The sequence below is a fragment of the Macaca thibetana genome, chromosome 7, assembly GCF_024542745.1.
Source record: "Macaca thibetana thibetana isolate TM-01 chromosome 7, ASM2454274v1, whole genome shotgun sequence".
Lineage (NCBI taxonomy): Eukaryota > Metazoa > Chordata > Mammalia > Primates > Cercopithecidae > Macaca > Macaca thibetana.
Window position 1 is genome coordinate 2,131,113 of NC_065584.1, and position 13,131 is coordinate 2,144,243.

Genomic DNA, 13,131 nt, shown 5'->3' on the forward strand with positions numbered 1-13,131 from the left:
ATTTCCCTGGGACGCATGGTGAGAATGCTGGGCTGAGAGAGGGAGAGGGCTGGTTCTAGTGCCCAGATCCAAGGAAAGCATTCTTTAGCCCAAGGACACTGCAGCCCCCTGCCCTCTGTCTCCTGCACAAAAGCCAGTCCCCAGCGAGAGACCCACTGCCATGTGATTGCAGTGTTGACAGCAGGACAGAACAGCCAGAGGTTTCTAGGCCTGCATCTTGAAAGCAGGGCACTGCCTGTGCAGACAGGGCGGCGTGCACGCACTGTGCTGGCCACGGCAATGGGCCAGGTCCTCTGAGTCCCCAAGGCCTCCAGGGCTATGGGCACCGTCCTGCTGCCCCTTGGCCCCAGCCCGAGTGCTGCCCAGCCTACAGGCCACAGGCTGCCCAGGTGAGCTTCCTCAGCCCGTCCCTCTGAGCAGCCTGTCTTCCCCAGATCACTGCAGACCACCTCCAAAAGTCCAGTTCTCAGCCCCTCCCTCGGAGCAGCCCATCTTCCCCGGATCACTGCAGACCACCTCCGAAAGTCCAGTCCCAAGCCCTGCACAACACCTCCCACCCACCTCCACCTGCACACGCCGAGACAATCCCTGCCTCCAGTGTGGACCACCACTCCAGCAGCACTGCTCTCCCAAACACACACGCTTTAAATAGTCCAGTGACTTCCCCACCACTCAAAATGAAACCACACTCCTTGGCATGACAACCTGGTTCCATTACAGGAACATACACCAAGAAGCTACACTGTGCGGGCTCTGGGCAGGGGCCGGGTACAGCACTGAGCAAGGCAGACAGGGTCCCGCTGTGAGAGTCTCGTGCAGGCCGGCGGGGGTCAGTAGGCAACACGCGTCCTGAGGAGACACCCCGACACGTGGACAGAGGCAGGGGGAAGGGCTGGAGACAGGCTACTGCCCCAGCCGGCCGCCGCCCACTGACACCACCCAGTGCATCTACGAATGCTGAGGATCCAGCAGGAAGAGCAACACGTCCAATTGTTGCTCCAGAGGTGAGACAGAACAGCGCAGAAGCAACAGCGGAAGAGACAGTGGTGAGAGCTTCCCAGGACTCGTGAAAATCATCAATCCACAAAGTCAGCAAGTCTAATGAGTAACCCCGACTCAGGCAATCACAAAAGAAGCCATGTCAGGACCCACCATGAGACGACCACTGGCAACGACGACATGACCGCAAAGCCACCCCAACGTCTCCCTCCAGCGTGTCACGGCCGCTGACCTCTCAGAGCAAAGCTGGAAGTCAAAGTCAGGGACACCCTGCCTGGACCTGTGGGAGGCGCACCCACCACCCCAGCATTGTACAAGCAGCACACACCCTGCTCAGGGTGAGGGTAAAAAAAAACATCTTCAGACAAACAGAAAGAGACGGTAGTTATCAGCAGATCCTCACTAAAGGAAATCCTAAGAACAAATGTTCAACAAATGTTCAACAGGAGGAAAATGACTCCTGAGATGAAAGAAGAACGAGCAAAAAAGGAAGTGGTGAGTTTTGAAGCTCATCAGATTTCACAATCTAAAGCAGTAACATCTTTGCGGGCTTCATAAAAAAACAATTAAAATACACAGTAACAAAAGCATATAAACATAAATATGAAAGGGCTGGATTAGAATAAGGTGGTCTAAGGTCCCTATGTAGTTCAGCAGGAGAGTAAAGATACAATGAACTATGCACATTAAAATTTACAGGATAGGGCCGAGCGCCGCAGTGGCTCACGCCTGTAATCCCAGCACTTTGGGAGGCTGAGGCGGGCAGCTCACGAGGTCAGGAGATGGAGACCATCCTGGCTAACACAGTGAAACCCCGTCTCTACTAAAATACAAAAAATTAGCCTGGCGTGGTGGTGGGCACCTGTAGTCCCAGCTACTCAGGAGGCTGAGGCAGGAGAATGGCATGAACCTGGGAGGTGGAGCTTGCAGTGAGCCGAGACCGTGCCACTGTACTCCAGCCCGGGTGACAGAGCAAGACTCCATCTCAAAAAACAAAAAATGTATAGGGTAGGCTGGGTGTGGTGGCTCATGCCTGTAATCCTAGCACTTTGAGAGGCTGAGGCGGGTGGATCATTTGAGGTCAGGAGTTCGAGACCAATCTGGCCAACATGGTGAAACCCCGTCTCCACTAAAAATACAAAAAAAATTAGCCGGATGCGGTGGCACATGCCTGTAGTTTCAGCTGCTTGGGGGGCTGGGGCACAAGAAAAACTTGACCTGGGAGGTAGAGGTTGCAGTGAGCCAAGATAACGCCACTGCACGCCAGCCTGGACAACAGAGTAAGACTCCGTCTCAAAAGAGCGAGACTCCATCCCAAAAAAAAACGGCTGGGCGCAGTGGCTCAGCCTGAAATCCCAGTACTTTGCGAGGCTGAGGCGGGCGGATCACAAGGTCAGGAGATCGGGACCATCCTGTCTAACACGGTGAAACCTCATCTCTACTAAAAATACAAAAAATTAGCCAGCCATGGCGGCGGGCGCCTGTAGTCCCAGCAACTCGGGAGGCAGAGGCAGGAGAATGGCGTGAACCCGGAAGGCAGAGCTTGCAGTGAGCCAAGATTGCACCACTGCACTCCAACCTGGGTAACACAGCAAGACTCCGTCTCAAAAAAAAAAAAATTTTTTTACAGGGTAACTACTAAACAAATAAAAGTAATGATAAATTTCCCTAATAATAGGGGGGAAATGAAATTTAAAAATCAATGCAAAATAAGATAAAAGAAAAACAAACAAAAATATAGGACAATAAAAAGCACAAAATAAAACAGTAGACATGAGTCCAAATATCAGCAATGTAGATAAATGTAAACGAAATCAATGTTCCAATTAAAAACAAACATAGCCAGAGTGCCTGGGCACATTTGCTCACACCTGTAATCCCAGCACTTTGGGAGGCTGAGGTGGGCAGATCACGAGGTCAAGAGATTGAGATCATCCTGGCCAACATGGTGAAACCCCACCTCTACTAAAAATACAAAAATTAGCCAGGTGTGGTGGTGGGCGCCTGTAATCCCAGCACTTTGGGAGGCCAAGGTGGGCGGATCACGAGGTCAAGAGATTGAGATCATCCTGGCCAACATGGTGAAACCCGTCTCTACTAAAAATACAAAAATTAGCTGGGCGTGGTGGTGGGCACCTGTAGTCCCAGCTACTTGGGAGGCTGAGGCAGGAGAATCGCTTGAACCTGGGAGACGGAGGTTGCAGTGAGCTGAGATTGCGCCACTGTACTCCAGCCTGAGCGACAGAGAGAGACTCCGTCTCAAAAAAAAAAAAAAAAAAAAGGTCAGAGTAATGAAAACGAAATCTAGATACATGCTGAATAATCAAAGACACATCTAATATGTAAGGATATACAAGATTTTAAAAAAGGGTAGAAAGATAGCTAACAGGCAAAAATTATCTAAAAGAATGCTTGCATCAAAGTCAATACTAAAGACAAAAAGCATTACTAGCTATAAAAGCAGTCATACAATGACAAAAAGTTCAAAATACCTAGAATTACAATTCTAAACATGTATGTACCTAATAACACGGCCTCAAAAATATATAAAGTGGCAGGGCATAGTGGTTCATGCCTATAATCGCAGGACTTTGGGAGGCAAGTAGACTGCTTGAGTCCAGGAATTCAAGACCAGCCCAAGCAAAACACGGCAAAATCCAGTCTCTACAAAAAATACAAAATTTAGCCAGGTGTGGTGGTGCACACTTATAGTCCCAGCTACTCAGGAAGCTGAGGTGGGAGGATCGATTAAGCCTGGGAGTTCAAAGCTACAGTGAGCTGTGATCGTCCCACTACACTCCAGCCTAGGGGACAGACTGAGATCCTGTCTCAAAAAAAAAAAAAAAAAAAAAAAGGCCGGGCGCGGTGGCACAAGCCTGTAATCCCAGCACTTTGGGAGGCCGAGGCCGAGACGGGTGGATCACGAGGTCAGGAGATCGAGACCATCCTGGCTAACACGGTGAAACCCCGTCTCTACTAAAAAATACAAAAAACTAGCCGGGCGAGGTGGCGGGCGCCTGTAGTCCCAGCTACTTGGGAGTCTGAGGCAGGAGAATGGCGTAAACCCGGAGCTTGCAGTGAGCTGAGATCCGCCCACTGCACTCCAGCCTGGGCAACAGAGCTAGACTTCGTCTCAAAAAAAAAAAAAAAAAAAGGTATAAAACAGAAACTGACAGAACTGTTAGAAAAATAGACAAATCTACTCTCAGATTATAAGATTTTAACATACATTTCTAGTAGACAAAAAAAGGGAACAGACTTGAAGACCACAATAAACCAAGCTTGATCTAATGGACAAACACTGCACCATCAACTGCCAAACACACATTCCTTTTAAGCATAAACAGAACATGTATTAAAATTGACCTCATACTGAAACAGAAAGCAAGTTCGAAACAAAGAATTTTTTTTTTTTTTAGAGGGAGTCTCACTCTATCGCTGGAGTGCAGTGGGGCAATCTCGGCTCACTGCAACCTCCGCCTCCCAAGTTCAAGGGATTCTCCTGCATCAGCCTCCCAAGTAGCTGCAATTACAGGTGCGCGCCACCACACCTGGCTACTTTTTATATTTTTAGTAGAGATGGGATTTCGCTATGTTGCCCAGGCTGGTCTCGAACTCCTAACCTCTGGTAATCCACCCACCTCAGCTTCCCAAAGTGCTGGGATTACAGGTGTGAACCACCGGGCCTGGCCAGTCAGGTCATTTTATAAGTGAATTATTCCAAACATTCAAGGAAGAAATGATTTCAATTTTACATTAGTTACACCATGATACAGCAAAAGAGGAAATACTCATCTCATTTCACAAGGAAATCTTAGCACCAAAATCTAATAAGGACTACAGAAGGAAGGAAGCACACAGACCCTAGACACAGATGCAAAAGTCCTAAACAAGATACTAATCATCTAAACCCACCAATGTGGACAGGTGTGGAGGCTCACACCTGGAGTCCCAGCTCTCTGAGAAGCTGAGATGGGAGGATCATTTGAGGCCGGGAGTTGGAGACCAGCCTGAGCAACATCATGAGACCCTGTCTCTACAAAAAATTTAAAATTAGCCAGGCCAGTGGCATGAACCTGTGGTCTCAGCTACTCAGGAGGCTGAGGCAGGAGGATTGCTTGAGCCATGGTCACGCCACTGCACTCCAGCCTAGGCAACAGAGCAAGACCCTGTCTCAAAAAATAAATAAAATAGGCCGGGCGCGGTGGCTCAAGCCTGTAATCCCAGCACTTTGGGAGGCTGAGACGGGCGGATCACGAGGTCAGGAGATCGAGACCACCCTGGCTAACACGGTGAAACCCCGTCTCTACTAAAAAATATGAAAAACTAGCCGGGCGAGGTGGCGGCGCCTGTAGTCCCAGCTACTCGGGAGGCTGAGGCAGGAGAATGGCGTGAACTCGGGAGGCGGAGCTTGCAGTGAGCTGAGATCCGGCCACTGCACTCCAGCCTGGGCGACAGAGCGAGACTCCGTCTCAAAAAAAAAAAAAAAAAAAAGAAAAAAAAAAGAAAATCAATTTATGTAATTTACCACAATAGCAATGAAAAGATAAAAATTATATAATGCTCTTAATAAAAGTATTTGATTATAGTCAACATCCATCCATAACGATTTCTTTAAAAAGCCTTTGCAAGTCGTGAATAGGATGGAACTTTTAACTGCGTAAAGGGCATCCACAAGAAGCTGCAGCAAACATTGTCCTTAATGGTGAAACACTAGAAACCTTCCTTAAGGTCAGGACAGAACAAGGGCATCCACACAACTATCCATATTCAACACCATACTGTGACAATCGGCACAGTTAGGCAAGAAAAAGAAATAAAAGTATGAGGATTGAAAAGAAACAACTTGGCCGGGCGCGGTGGCTCAAGCCTGTAATCCCAGCACTTTGGGAGGCCGAGACGGGCGGATCACGAGGTCAGGAGTTCGAGACCATCCTGGCTAACACGGTGAAACCCCGTCTCTACTAAAAAATATGAAAAAAACTAGCCGGGTGAGGTGGCGGGCGCCTGTAATCCCGGCTACTCGGGAGGCTGAGGCAGGAGAATGGCGTAAAAACCCGGGAGGCGGAGCTTGCAGTGAGCTGAGATCCGGCCACTGCACTCCAGCCTGGGCGACACAGCGAGACTCCGTCTCAAAAAGAAAAAAAAAAAAGAAAAGAAACAACTTTGTCTTTTGCAGTAAAATCACTGATTTCTTTCAAAAATCAACTGAATTTCTATATGTTTGCAACAAACATAATAAAAAGCTGACTTTTACTATGACTTCTAAAATACAAGCATCTAGGAATAAAGGTAACAAAGGATATGCATGACAGCAGAATCTCGTAAAACTCAAAATACATTCAAGACCTAAGTAAATAGCTTGGTCATGAATTAGAAGACTTAGTACCATATAAATGTCAATTCTCCCCTACCTGCTCCACAGAGTTAAAAAACTTCCAATTATAAGCCAAATGTGGCTTTGTGTGAAACTTAAGAAGATAATTCTGGCCAGGCGTGGTGGCTTATATCCGTAATCCCAGTACCTTGGGAGGCCGAGGTGGGTGGATCACCTGAGGTCGGGAGTTCGAGATCAGCCTGGCCAACATGATGAAACCCTGTCTCTACCAAAAAAAAAAATACAAAAAATTAGCTGGGTGTGGTCGTGGGCACCTGTAATTCCAGTTACTCGGGAGGTTGAAACAGGAGAATCGCTTGAACTCGCGAGGCAGAGGTTGTAGTGAGCCGAGATTGCACCACTGCACTCCAGCCTGGTGACAGAGTGAGACTCTGTCTCAAAAAAACAAACCAAAACAAAACAACCAGACAGGCGTGGCGGTGCACACCTGTAGTCCCAGTTGCTCAGGAAGCTGATGTGGAAGGACTGCTTGAGCCCAGGATTTAGAGGTTACAATGAGCTATGATTGAGTCACTGTACCCCAGTCTGGGCCACAAAGTGAGGCGCTGTCTCTAAAAAACAAAAAGATGGCCAGGCACGGTGGCTCACACCTGTAATCTCAGTACTTTGGGAGGCTGAGGTGAGAGGATCACTTGAGCCCAGGAGTTCAAGACCAGTATGTGCAACATAGGGAGACCCTGTCTCAAACATAAATAAATAAATAAATAAATAAATAAATAAATAAATAAATAAAAACAAATTACTAAACCTCAACAGAAAAAACAATCAAGTGGGAAGAGCAAGGTACAAAGTGGCCCAGCGCCTGCTGAAGAGTGGATGGGGTGCTCTGGGACATGGGCACCTGGAGGACACTCTGGGAACCCGGCAGACAGAGGCAACAGACAGGCACTGACACACACCCCGTGGGCCACCTAGGAGCACCATGTGTAATGGTGCTGAGCCAAAAGTGCCGCAAGGAAACCCAGGACACAGGCCTCCCAAACGACAGCCCAGCATGCCCGGTTCAAGCTCCTGGGGACACACTTCTCCAGCTGCCTCCCAGAAGGAGAACTGAAATGAGACCAGCATCCCAGCCAGGCAAACGGTCAATGTGCACACTCCACCAGGCTGACACGGGGCGCGCACCCAGACGCTGCTCAGAGAGCAAAGAGATGCTAATAATTGGACGGGGGCATTTTCAACACAGCCGAGAAAGGATGACTATCTCTAAAGAAACTGCTGACACTGAAGCAGAAAAAAAGAGAAAGAAAAACTGGCAAAGGAACAGGAATTTCACTGACAAGGAAGTACAAATGGCCTAAATTAGTAGCCAGAGAAATTCAAGTTAAAACCACCATACCACTTCACACCCACCAGACTGGCAAAAATTAAGTCAGATGAGTGTTGGCACAAATGTGGAGCAGTGGGGACTCTCGTCCCTGTCAGTGGGGGCCGGAGCAGGCACGACCACTCTGGAAAACTGCCCAGCAGTAATGATGAGTGTGTGCACACCCCCACCATAAATCTTGGTAGCTGGCGGCACACGCTTAAGACAGGCCCTGCCCATCCAGGAAGACACACAGAAGGCAGGCACAAGGATGTCCATAGCAGCACAGGGCTTGTAATTAGCAAAAAAAAAAAAAAAAAAACAACAACAAAAAAAAAACAACTGGAAACAAGCCAAGGTCCCTTGACAGAAGCAGAGCCGAGGTGCGATCATGCCAGGGCACAGTACGCAGCAGTGAAGATGCCGAAAGCCATCAGCACAGATGCAGCCCAGAAACTTCATGGCTGGTAAAAGTGAGGAGTACAGAAGAACACAGGAGGAACGAAGCAAAAGTAAGTAGCAGACTGTCCAAGCGTGCATGGACAGGTGGCACAAGCACAAAGCAAAGCTGGGGGCAAGCCTGCCTATGAGGGGCCCTATTCCAGGACAGGTAAAGGCAGGAGCTCATTATGAGGCTGAGCCTGTTCTACGAACAAACTGCATGTGCCCACCCGGACAGCTGCGCCGCTCGCCCCTCCGCCCATCAACTCCACTCCACACCAACAGAACAAACCCTGTCCTCCTGCCTACCCTTCCTCCCAACCCTGTCCAGGCCAGAGCCCGGGACCCCCCAGCACTTCGTGCTGCCCAGCCCAGGTGCCCCCATCTACCCCCTGTCCTAACCAGCCTTCTCGAAACCTGCCCTACCCACACCCTCCCCACAGACACCAGAGTGGGCTTTCCAGACCCCTGGAGAATAGAGCACAGCTCCACAGTGGGGCTGATAAGGCCCCCACCTCCCTCGGGTCAGACTTTGCTGCTCATTCGGAGGGACCCAGGAAGCTGCTGCGGAGGTTCAGCAAGGGAAGGCTATGTGCTGCAGTGCTGGAGCAGGGAGTGCCAACAGCCGGCATGAAGGTTCTGGGGCTGTGGGTGAGGCAGTGACTCACAGGGACAGACAGGGGAAGAGTTGTGGGGCCGTGGGACCTGACATTGAGGCAATCGCCAAGACCTGGAAAGGAGAAGCAGCCAGGCCTGGGGAGATGCTCCTGGCTTGGGCTTTGAGGCCCCCGAGGCTTCCCAGAAGAGAGGCAAGTAGGCACATCTGCAGTGCTTGGCCCCAGACCTTGGGCAAATGCTGACCCTTAGGTCTCATATGGATATGGGGTCCTTCGGGAGGCCCTGCCAGGTGCAAGAGTCGTGCTGGGTGGCCATCCTTCCTGTCCATCCTTCCTGTCCACTCAGCATAACCAAAGCCCTGAGGTCCCAACCCTGCGCTCCAGGAGAGCAACCCCAACACCACGCTCAGAAACGCAGGTTGTGGGAGCCACAGGAAAGCACGAGAGGCCCACCTGCAGCTGACTAGTGGTGGAACAACTCAATGCCACGTGGGGTCCCCTCCAGGCATACTGGACGCTTCCAGTGCCTGGAGGGTCCGCTCACCCTCCCATCTCCCCAGGGAGAGCTCTCACTACCCCCACCTGCCTCCTCTTCTAGCCTGCTGTCTATTCTAGAACCAGAACTTTTCCGGAGAGTGTCTCCTTCTCCTCCCTAGCCTGGGAGCTTCCTGAGCAGCAACTACCAAGTCATGAAGAAATTACAAAAGTTTCAAACTGAGCAGGAGTCACAGGGAAGCTGCAAGTCCAAGGAAAGCTGGGCTATGGCCAGAGGGTAAATCTTGTCCAGTCGTTACCGCTGGGCGACCGGGCGCCCCCTACCAAATGCAGAGCAGCCAGCCTTCCGCAATGGCAAGATCAACAGGGAGGCGCAAATAGCAGTACTGGCTTGGAGAGGTCTCTAAATGAGAGACAGCGCCAACCAGGTACCCGCGAGGACGACCCCGCCCCGCAGGACAGGGCATCTCCACCGCGCGCTGGACGGAGGATACAACGGAGTCCTGCGCGCCCCGTGCGCCGTGGGTCGCTCCCAGGCCGAGATCTGACAGTGTCGCCGCCCGCGAAAGGAAGCGTGTGGTACCCGAGAGAGGAAGCACCCTCGTCGCCCCAGCCCGCACCGCATTGAGGCAGGTGTGCAGCTGTGCAGGTGCGGTTGCGGCGAGCCAGGTGAGCGCCGCCCGGGAGCCCCAAGGTCCCGCCGGGCCTGAGCAGCACAGGGTCCTCAGAAGCTGAGCGCGGCCCCGGACGCTCAGGACCTGGGGGGCTGGGGCCGCGCTCGCCAGCGCTGTGGGGGGCGGCGGCTGCGCGCATCGAATGGGCTGGCGGGCGCGGAAGGGGGCGACCAGGGCTCCGCTGGGGGATCCGGGCCGGGGGTGGGGCGCGCGGAGGCCGCGGCCAGGACACCCCCGGCAGGTGCCCGGCGGGAACAAAGCGCGGCGGGCGGCGCGTACCTGGGCACGCAGCTGGGGCTGGAGCCGTCCACCTCCCAGGTGGCGAACAGGTTCATGGGCACGGGCGTGTTGAGCGCGCCGGGCGCGCCGGGGAGGCCGAGGCGGCCTCGCTCGGCCATGGCGCCGGCCCCGCCGCTCCCTCGGCGGCCTGGGGCTGCGGCCGGGCCGCGGACGCGCGGCGGGCGGGCCGGGCGCGCGGAGGGCGGCGGCGCGGTCACATGGCTGCCGGGCTGCGAGGGGACGGGCCGGGCCCGGGCATCGGACAGGCCCGCGGGCGGCGACGAGCTGCGGCCGCTCCGCCCCGCCCCGCCCGGAGCCCCGCCCGCGCCCCGCGCGCCCCCCGGCCGTCCCGCGCGCGCCCGGCGCCCTCCGACCCGCGCCGGCGCCGCCGATTGGCTGGGCGGGGCGCGAGCTCGCCGCTTCGAGTCCAATCGCCGCCGGCGCAGCGCCCGCCGGAAATGAGGTGCGCGCGCGCTTCCTCCAGCGGCGCCTCTCGGGGCGTCCCCGCCCGCCGGTGCGCGAGAGCGCGCACTCACGCGCCTGCGCACAGGCCCCGCCCGGCGCGCCCCGCCCCGCCCCCCGGGAGCAGCGGGCAGGGTCCGGGAGAGACGCCGGGGTCCCCTGGGTCCTGGCCAACCTCGGGCGCCGCCCCCTAAGGAAAGCTCATCGTCGCCCTGGCGATGCCCGCCTCCCCACGCGCGGATTCCCCGGCCCCGACGCTTTCCCGCCTGCACCCCGCCATGCCCCGAGTCTCCCCGCCCCCGCTGCCCTCGGCGCCCCTTGTGTCCTGCCGACCCCCGCTGGGTGGGCCGGGCTGTGCTGGCCTCGCCCGTCCCCGAGCCCCTCCCCCGCGCCCCCCTGCGCGGGTTCCGCAGGACGGAGGTGGCCGGGCCTGGCGGCGGCCGCGAAAACGCAAAGCCGCTCGGGGCGCCAGGCTCCCGACCTCAGCCCCCTGGGCTCCCAGATGCCCCCAGGCGCCCTCTTTGCGTCCCAGCATCCTTATTCAGCGCCGCTTTTCAGAGTTGAACTCAGGACAATGGAGAACAAATGTCTGGAGCCAAGGCTGGCTCCTGGTCCTGGAGTTTACAGTGAACTTGAGGACCCAAGCAAAGAGGAGGCGATAGCTAGAGCCGCCGGGCCTGACGTCTAGGCTCTGGGGCTCAGGGAGGGTGGTTCCCCCATCTGTTTGGCAGCGGCTCTGGTCCAGCACCAGATGCTGCGCCGAGATTTAGGAAACGGTTTTCTGGCCTCTCTTCTGTTTCCTTGTTTCACAGTTAGTTTACAGTTGCTTTTCTCTCTGCCCTGTGTCTTGTTGTCTACAAGTAGTTTTACTGAAACAAATCCAGCCCAAGCAAATTGACTTGGAGCTGGTTTCTCCCCTGGCCCATGGGGCTTGCCAGCCCAGTGCCCCTGTCATCTCCTTCTGCAAAGGCCCTCATGCCGCTGCTTCCTCCGTTGAGCGAGCTCAGCCTCCAGCTGTAACTCCTGTATCTAGAACTGCAAACAGCTGCGACTGCTTAAAGCCAGGGTCCCACTTGGGAGAAAACAAGGGAATCTGTGTTTCACACGTGCTCCCGGCTCCTCTGGGGTGGTACACTGAGAGCCACGAGGGTCTGTCTGACCTCGGCCAGCTGACTGGGGTATTGTCTTACGTTGCTGCTCGGAGGGCAGAGCCTGTGGATCTCATACCTTTGAGACAGGGTAGGGGTAGAAGTGACTATGTCCAGAGAGGGGGTAGCTGTACCCCAGGAGGACAGGGCTGGCTGTGATGGGAGGGCAGGAGACAGGCACCCATTGACCCCAGAACTGAGCGTACGGAGCTGCTGGACCTGGCGAGTGTGCAATTGCAGTCAGATGGATGGGCCGCCTGACACATTGTGCCTGTGTGCGCCAGCGTCTAACCCAGGCAGGGACTACAACTGGGGGTCAAGTGAGGAGATGCGGGGTGACTAAGCCGTGCACGGCAGGGCTTGGCACCAGCTGCCACCATTGAGCAGTGCCCCTCCTCTGTGCCAGGCACCGTTGTGAGGCCTTAAGGGACATGACAGCTCTGTCCCATCCCAAGTGACAGAAGAGGAGACGGCGGCCTGTAAGGTTATGCAGCTGCCAGAGGTCAGGATGTGACCCATACAGTCTGTACCAGAGTGGCCCCAAGTACCCGTATGGTGGGTCTACATCAATGCTTCTGCCAAGCAGGAAGGCAGGGACACAAAACACACCATGCATCACACCTGTGACCACATTTATATTTGTTGTTAAGGTGGGATGGTGGTGATGGGACTGTGGTCTTCTCTATTTTCCAAGTGGACAGATGTCCTTTGGGTGATCAGAGTAACTTTTTAGCCAGAACCTGTTATTTGCACTTCTCTCCTCTGTTGGAAAATGACGCTGTGCTGGTCCTTCTCTTGTGGGCTGTGGGTCACAGGGGGAGATCCCTGAAGGCTGGGCGGCACCCCTCCCCATGACCCCATGACCCCACCCCCATGTTTGGAGCACTGGTGCTTTCTCTGGTAACGTTTTCTTTAAAGCAGAAACTTAGGCCGGGCGCGGTGGCTCAAGCCTGTAATCCCAGCACTTTGGGAGGCCGAGGCGGGTGGATCACGAGGTCAGGAGATCGAGACCATCCTGGCTAACTCGGTGAAACCCCGTCTCTACTAAAAATACAAAAAACTAGCCGGGCGCGGTGGCGGGCGCCTGTAGTCCCAGCTACTCGGGAGGCTGAGGCAGGAGAATGGCGTGAACCCGGGAGGCGGAGCTTGCAGTGAGCTGAGATCCGGCCACTGCACTCCAGCCTGGGTGACAGAGCAAGACTCCATCTCAAAAAAAAAAAAAAAAAAAAAAAAAAGCAGAAACTTGGTTTGAGACAAACCTCTCGGATGACTGGGGTGGCTGGGCATGGTTGGGGAGGAGGTCCAAGAAGAG

At 54.2% G+C, this 13,131-nt stretch overlaps 1 protein-coding gene across 4 annotated transcripts in view; it reads right to left on the bottom strand.

Annotated features, from left to right (window-relative positions):
• PACS2 (phosphofurin acidic cluster sorting protein 2) overlaps positions 1–13,131 on the bottom strand; it is a 421,633-nt gene that overhangs the window by 73,315 nt on the left and 335,187 nt on the right. For 2 of the 4 annotated variants that reach the window (XM_050796973.1, XM_050796974.1), the window contains exon 1: positions 10,210–10,378. In XM_050796973.1, the coding sequence (XP_050652930.1) occupies positions 10,210–10,328 (119 nt within the window). In that variant the 5' untranslated portion in view covers positions 10,329–10,378. Of the gene's footprint in view, positions 1–10,209; positions 10,379–13,131 lie in introns of those variants that run through there. The other 2 variants (XM_050796972.1, XM_050796975.1) reach the window with 2 other exon arrangements.